The sequence below is a fragment of the Pelodiscus sinensis genome, chromosome 11 (genome assembly GCF_052426305.1).
Source record: "Pelodiscus sinensis isolate ZL-2025 chromosome 11, ASM5242630v1, whole genome shotgun sequence".
NCBI classification, from domain to species: Eukaryota; Metazoa; Chordata; order Testudines; family Trionychidae; genus Pelodiscus; species Pelodiscus sinensis.
The window spans coordinates 53073170-53080747 of record NC_143062.1 but is presented as its reverse complement, the minus strand read 5'-3'; the positions used below and the strand labels follow the sequence as shown (position 1 = coordinate 53080747).

Sequence of the window (7578 nt, the reverse complement as noted above, 5' to 3'; positions counted from 1 at the left end):
GCTGGAGCTAGGGTCGGGGTAGCCCACTGCCAGACAGCCAGAGGGGCGGCGCTGGAGCTAGGGTCGGGGTAGCCCACTGCCAGACAGCCAGGGGGCGGCGCTGGAGCTAGGGGCGGGGTAGCCCACTGCCAGACAGCCAGAGGGGCGGCGCTGGAGCTAGGTGCGGGGTAGCCCACTGCCAGACAGCCAGGGGGCGGCGCTGGAACTAGGATCGGGGTAGCCCACTGCCAGACAGCCAGGGGGCGGCACTGGAGCTAGGGTCGGGGTAGCCCACTGCCAGACAGCCAGAGGGCGGCGCTGGAGCTAGGATCGGGGTAGCCCACTGCCAGACAGCCAGAGGGGTGGCGCTAGGGTCGGGGTAGCCCACTGCCAGACAGCCAGAGGGGCGGCGCTGGAGCTAGGGTCGGGGTAGCCCACTGCCAGACAGCCAGGGGGCGGTGCTGGAGCTAGGGTCGGGGTAGCCCACTGCCAGACAGCCAGGGGGCGGCGCTGGAGCTAGGATCGGGGTAGCCCACTGCCAGACAGCCAGAGGGGCGGCGCTGGAGCTAGGGTCGGGGTAGCCCACTGCCAGACAGCCAGAGGGGCGGCGCTGGAGCTAGGATCGGGGTAGCCCCCTGCCAGACAGCCAGAGGGGCGGCGCTGGAGCTAGGGTCGGGGTAGCCCACTGCCAGACAGCCAGGGGGCGGCGCTGGAGCTAGGATCGGGGTAGCCCACTGCCAGACAGCCAGAGGGGCGGCGCTGGAGCTAGGATCGGGGTAGCCCACTGCCAGACAGCCAGAGGGGCGGCGCTGGAGCTAGGGTCGGGGTAGCCCACTGCCAGACAGCCAGAGGGGCGGCGCTGGAGCTAGGGTCGGGGTAGCCCACTGCCAGACAGCCAGAGGGGCGGCGCTGGAGCTAGGGTCGGGGTAGCCCACTGCCAGACAGCCAGAGGGGCGGCGCTGGAGCTAGGGTCGGGGTAGCCCACTGCCAGACAGCCAGAGGGGCGGCGCTGGAGCTAGGATCGGGGTAGCCCACTGCCAGACAGCCAGAGGGGCGGCGCTGGAGCTAGGGTCGGGGTAGCCCGCTGCCAGACAGCCAGAGGGGCGGCGCTGGAGCTAGGGTCGGGGTAGCCCACTGCCAGACAGCCAGGGGGCGGCGCTGGAGCTAGGATCGGGGTAGCCCACTGCCAGACAGCCAGAGGGGCGGCGCTGGAGCTAGGGTCGGGGTAGCCCACTGCCAGACAGCCAGAGGGGCGGCGCTGGAGCTAGGGGCCGGGTAGCCCACTGCCAGACAGCCAGAGGGGCGGCGCTGGAGCTAGGATCGGGGTAGCCCACTGCCAGACAGCCAGAGGGGTGGCGCTGGAGCTAGAGTCGGGGTAGCCCACTGCCAGACAGCCAGAGGGGCGGCGCTGGAGCTAGGATCGGGGTAGCCCACTGCCAGACAGCCAGAGGGGCGGCGCTGGAGCTAGGATCGGGGTAGCCCACTGCCAGACAGCCAGGGGCGGCGCTGGAGCTAGGATCGGGGTAGCCCACTGCCAGACAGCCAGAGGGGCGGCGCTGGAGCTAGGATCGGGGTAGCCCCCTGCCAGACAGCCAGAGGGGCGGCGCTGGAGCTAGGGTCGGGGTAGCCCCCTGCCAGACAGCCAGAGGGGCGGCGCTGGAGCTAGGATCGGGGTAGCCCACTGCCAGACAGCCAGAGGGGCGGCGCTGGAGCTAGGGTCGGGGTAGCCCACTGCCAGACAGCCAGAGGGCGGCGCTGGAGCTAGGGTCGGGGTAGCCCCCTGCCAGACAGCCAGAGGGGCGGCGCTGGAGCTAGGGTCGGGGTAGCCCACTGCCAGACAGCCAGGGGCGGCGCTGGAGCTCGGGTCGGGGTAGCCCACTGCCAGACAGCCAGAGGGGCGGCGCTGGAGCTAGGGTCGGGGTAGCCCACTGCCAGACAGCCAGAGGGGCGGCACTGGAGCTAGGATCGGGGTAGCCCACTGCCAGACAGCCAGGGGGCGGCGCTGGAGCTAGGGTCGGGGTAGCCCCTGCATTGGCTGCATCTGTCCCAGTGACTGTTCTCTTGGCCCTGCTTGCGGTTGTTGCCTTACCCTCTGCTTCCGCGTGTGATGCGGGTGCAGGGTGTGATTGAGTGCACACCTTGGGCTGCGGCACAGCCCTGCAGTGGGCGTTAGGGGCATGTACCTGGTCTCAAGCAACTGCAGTCTTGCAGCCCCATTCCCATCCTGCTCTGACCCCTCTTCTCCCCGAGCCTCACCCCGTCTGCCTGTTCTCGCTCCCCGGTGCAGCCCGTGGGCCAGGATTGGGCCATGCACATTTCACAGAGAGCCTTATGTTTCTCAGAGTGGGGTCATGACCCAAAAGGAGTTGGGGGGAGGGAGGTCACAAGGGGGCTGCTCTTTTTGCTCTGCCTTCAGCACTGGGTAGCTGAAGAGGCAGCTGCTGATCCAGGGCCCAGCTGTGAAGGCAGCAGAGCAAAGGGAGGGGTGGCAGTGCCGTGCTAGGCCACCCGTACACGCAGGAGCTGGCCCGGGTGCTGTTTCAGAGCTGGGCTCCCGCCCACCAGCCACTGCTCACCAGCTGCCCCGCTCAGACGGCAGCAGCCACAGCCCCTGCAGTAACCTGGGTGCGCCCCACGATTCCAGGCCAGGACCCCTACGACTGCACCACCCGCAACTGCGTGGCAGCCACTGAAATTGACACGTTGACGGTTTTAAATTCCCAGGGCCAGGAAATTGGCCAGAAGGGACCATGGCAGGGGCAGAGCCTTAGTCTGAATGAACTCCAGGGCTGTGGGCAAGCAACTGGCTCGGCGGGCGAGCCCTGGTCCCCTCAGCAGGGAGCTTGGGGGCTTCTCCGAAAACTGAAGCTAAATCTCCTCAGCACCTCAGCCTGCCCAGCGACCCAGCCCAGGACCCTGCCAGTGTCCAGTGTCCGGGGCGCGAGCAGGCCAGGGCCTCGGTCTGGTACTTGCTCACAGGACCTGCTGCGGCAGAGGCAGGGCTCCGAGCTGAGGGGAAGGGGGGTCGCCCCATGCCCCCCTAGGCCCCTTCTCCAAATAGCCGGCCTGAGTCACGACCCCAAGTCTCCCACGCTCCAGGGCCTGAGTTCCAGCTCAACCCCCGTTGCCCAGGCAGACCCAAGCCTGGCTCTGAGGCAATTCCTGGCTCCTGCCCACCAGGCCCAGGGCCCTCGTCACCGCGCCTCGTGTCCCACTCCAGCAGCCAGGCCCGTGCCCCCCACAGCCGCTTAATGGCCAGCGTGGCCTTGGCTGGGCTCCAGAGGCAGGAGCAGGGCCCTGGAGCAGTTCCTGCAGGGCTGGGCCCAGTGGCCAGACTCGGCCTGTTCCGGACAGCTAGCGCCGGCCCTGCCCCTCGGGACCGACACAGCCAGGCCAGAGTCTGTTTGCAGGAAGCTTCTGGCTCCTGCTCCGTCCTCCCCCCAGCGGCCAAGGGCATGTCAAGCGAAGGGCTGAGCCGTCAGCCCCCAGCCCACATCCAGCAATGGGTGGGAGCTGCCCCAGCGCACTACCCAGCCCCGGAACTGGAAGGGGGGCCCTGACCCAGCTGCCCAGGAGAGGCCAGGTCCAGGTCAGCTCCCATCTCTCTGGGAAGTCCGGTCCCTCCGCACTCTGCCCGTGCTCAAGTGTGCGGCGCAGCGGCCATGCTGGGTGGGGGGTGGGGCGTGCTCGGGGGTCCCAGCCCTGCAGACCCCTCTCCAGGACTGGTCTGGAGTCTCGTGGTCAGCAGCACCCCCGGAGCCGCCTGGGCGGGCTGGATCTTCCAGAGCTGGCAGCCTGGCGAAGGGGCCCTGCTCGCAGACAGCCAGTCTCCCCGGCCCCGCAAGAGCTGGCCTCAGCGGGGCTCTTGGGACCCGAGACGCACGGGAAGGAGCCAGCTGGGTCCCCCCACTCCCAGCGCTGCGTGGCTCCCGCCGGGGCCCAGAGCCACGTCCTGCCCTTGTGCCCTCTACCGGGCCTGACTCCAGCTGCACAGCTGGTGTGCCCCGCCTGGTGTGCCCGTGTCCCGCCTGGTGTGCCCGTGTCCTGCCTGGTGTGCCCTTCGCCCCGTGTCCCGCCTGGTGTGGCCGTGGCCCCGTGTCCCGCCTGGTCTGCCCTTGGCCCCGTGCCCCTCCTGGTGTGCCCGTGTCCCGCCTGGTCTGCCCTTGGCCCCGTGCCCCTCCTGGTGTGCCCGTGTCCTGCCTGGTGTGCCTGTGGCCCCGTGCCCCGCCTGGTCTGCCCGTGGCCCCGTGCCCTGCTCCTGGGGCCCGAGGGGCAAGCGTATGAGCACCCACATCTGCCCCCAGCTCCAGCCTCTGCTCTGGGCTTCGCCCTAGTGCCTGCTGCTGCCGTTCCCTCCCTCGCCCTGCACCAACTGCCACCTTGTCCCAGTGCTGGCTGGGGGTGGCCACTGGGAGTGGGGTGCCCCAGGGGCACAGCACCGCTGCCAGCTCTGACCGGGCCCCCTCCCTGCTGAGCCTGAGGGTCGTGCATGAGGGGGGCTGAGCGGCTCGGGAGCTGGCGGGGAGCCAGCCGGCTGCCTTGTGTCCTGGTGCCTGAGTCCCTGCTGGCCTGGGCTCTGTGCTGAGCTGCCTGCTGGCCTGGCTTGGGTTCAGCTGCTCAGCTCCTGAGCCCAGCTTGGCCCCAGGCCCCCCGGCCTCGCCACGAGCCCAGGCTCTGGTGCTGGGCCGCGAGACGCCCCTGAGACCCGGCACCTGCCCTTTCCTGGAGTCCCGCCCAGCTGTTCCCTGCTGGAGGCTCCGCCCCCGCAGGGTTTGCTCTGGCCCCTCCTCCTGAGCCTGCAGCGAGCTCAGGGCTCCTCCAGAGCGGCAGGCGCTAGGGTGTGAAGGGCCAGTCGTCTAGGCCCCCCATCAGAATGAGGCCGTGGGGGGCACTTGAACGCAGCCGCCCTGGGCCTGCCGGGGGGGGCACAGCCCCTGGAGCTGCTGCTCTCGCACCCCTTCACGGGGGCGTTGGCCCTTGGGTGCTGCAGGCCGGTTCCCCCTCGTCGGCACTGCCCCTCCGTGTCCTGGCTCGGCTCCCCGCCCGTGCCGGCTGCTGGCCCCAGGATGTCCTAGGCTCAGGGGCCGGCCCGCAGCTTGCTAGGGCATAACAGCTGTGGGGCTGTGCACCCGGCCTGCCCCAGCTCTGCTCCATGGCACCAAGCGGCAGCCTGCAGGCAGCTTGCTGCTGTGTTGTAGTGCAGCCCCTCAAATGTTCCTGAGAATTGCCCCAGCTTCTGCCACGTTTTTGCGTTCCGCTCGCTCGCTGGCGGGCGAACTGCTGCCAGTTAACACCCCCTCCCACAACTACCCCACCCCAGCCGGCTCCTGGCTCTCTTGCAGCCTGCCCATCTCCCTGGCCTTAGTCCTCTGCCCGCCCCCGCCAGCCACCCTCTCCGCTCTGACTCTGCGAGGGGCCTTTGCCTGGCATCATACGAGCCCGACATCTGCGCCTTGCTGGGCGCTGCCCCTCGGGAAACGTGGCACCAGTTCCAGGCCATACCACGGGGCAGAGCCAGTCCAGTTTGAATTCTATTTTCCAGGACGGTTTTGTGAAACACTGTATCAAAGGTTGTACTAAAATACAGATATCTTACAGCTACGGATTCCCTTCGCCGCGGCCATCGCCCGGCCCAGTCACACAAGCTGGGACGTGGCTCCTCCCTACGGCGGTGGGGCCCACGCTGCTCGGTGGAGCCCTGGCTGGGAGCTGGGGGCTGCTGCCTTCTTGGTTCTAGCAGCTAAGTTGCTTTAAAAGAAATGTGTGAAGTCACCAGCGGTCTCCTGTTGCCGTCGCGGCGGAAGCACTAGCCTCATTGCTCCCCTGTGCTGCTGCTCAGGGAGAGGCGCTGGGCGGTGCGGTCAGAGAGAAGCGTCGAGCTGAGCCTACGCAGTGGGCATTTGCGAAGCCCTGTGCTAGCTGGCTGTGGGTTTTGCTATGGGTTGGTCTGGCAGTGGAGGAGGGGAGACACGGCCAGTCAGGACTGCGCTGTTCCTGCCCGAAAATTCACCGCTACGTTGGTTTTTCTTCTGCTCGCCACCCTCCCAGCGGCCCAGGCTCTGTCAGGGAGGTCCCAGCGGTTCAGTGCATGAGTAGCGGGCGCCCAGCAGAAGGGCTGTCTTGGTACGTTTCCCTTGGCTTCCAGGTCTATTTACAAAGTCGCTGTTTCCTCCTTTCGCGCAGCCCGGCAGCCAGAACCGCCCCGTGCGGGCAGCCCAGAGCTGCGTCCCCGGCGGCTGCCCTTTGGCAGCAGCAACTTGACTTTCTTCTTTCCCCTGCAGAATCTGCCTCCTTCTTCGGCCCCCCGCTCTGCTGAGCCAGGCAGCCCCCGCCGGAGTCCCGCCTGCAGCGCCGCCAGCTCCCTCGGCCCAGGCCCCCGAGAAACACCAGCTTCTTGCTCTGCGCCCCACCTCACAGGCAAGTCCCGCGCTCTCGTCTCTCACGTGCTCGCGCGCCCTGGGCTGGCGGCCCCTCAGGCAGTGGGGGCTGCGCTCGGGGCTCAGAGCTTCATTGCATTGCAGGGCCACCGGCCTGGGCCATGGGGCTGGGAGACACAGCAAGCCAGCCACACGCTGACTGGCCAGCGCCCTAGCCGGGGCAGGCCGGCCCCTGGCGCGGGGAGGGGGGTTGGGGCGCTCACGCTGCGCCTGCTGGGCGGGCTGGCTCAGTCTGGGGGTGCTCCATCCGGCCTGGGCTCGTTCCCCACGCGGGGCCCTGGCTGGCGGCACAAGACTTTTCTCTCTGGCCATGGGGTGTCCCTGCTGCATTGGCCTCTCCTGGCCCTTCGGACATTGGCCTGCCCCTGCCAGCCGGAGCTGGAGCCTGGGGGGACGCTCCTGCAACACAAGAAGTACCAGGGCAGCCCCCCCATGGCCCTGCCCCCAGGCTGGGCTTGGGAGAGCGCCACGGAGATAAAGCACCAGCCGGAGCCAGGCCCAGCGAGGGGAGGGCCGGGCACAGACCCAGCAGCAGGGGAGGGACGAGGGGCCGTGCGGGGAGCCGGCAGGGCAGGTCCTCTGGCCCCACACGCTGGGATGGGGAATGAGCCAGTCCGCACCCCCAGGCTGGAGGAGAGACGTGACCCTCCTGCCGGCTGGCGTCCCCGGGCAGAGCCACATGGCCCTGGGCAGAGAAGACTCGTCTGCAGATACGAGTATCAAGGCTCCAGTCTCGGGCTGGTTCTCCGAGCAGAGCTGCCCAGAACGGGGCTGAGGCTGCTGGGGTTGGCGCCCGCTGCACAAGGGCGCTGGAGGCGACTCAGCTGGCAGCGCTCTCCCGAGGGAGGGGCCTTGCCACAGGCTCTCGGGATGCAGGCTCAGGACCACTTGGCCTCAACCTCCCTCCAGCGCCCGCCCCCGGGCAGAGGGAGGCAGCCCAAGGCGGCGAGGGGCATGGGAAGGGCGCAGGGCAGGGCTGGCAGAGCTCCGGAGAGGCTGCATGTTGATCTTATGGAGCCAGCGGCAGCAGAAACAAGGCAGGAGAGAGCGAGCGTCCGGTCCTGGAGCCAGTGAGCACTGGGCCTGCTGCTGGGTCTCTGCGTCATATCCGCTGTGGAGAGAACACGGCAATCAGCACGCGCCCGCCTGCGCCCGCGCCCCC

At 68.7% G+C, this 7578-nt stretch overlaps 1 protein-coding gene across 1 annotated transcript in view; it reads right to left on the bottom strand.

Moving 5' to 3' along the window:
• Positions 1-6124: 6124 nt before the first annotated feature.
• LHFPL4 (LHFPL tetraspan subfamily member 4) overlaps positions 6125-7578 on the bottom strand; it is a 38379-nt gene continuing 36925 nt past the window's right edge. The window contains exon 4 of the mRNA XM_075917269.1: positions 6125-7527. Coding sequence (XP_075773384.1) covers positions 7519-7527 — 9 coding nt within the window. The 3' untranslated portion in view covers positions 6125-7518. The remainder of the gene's footprint in view (positions 7528-7578) is intronic.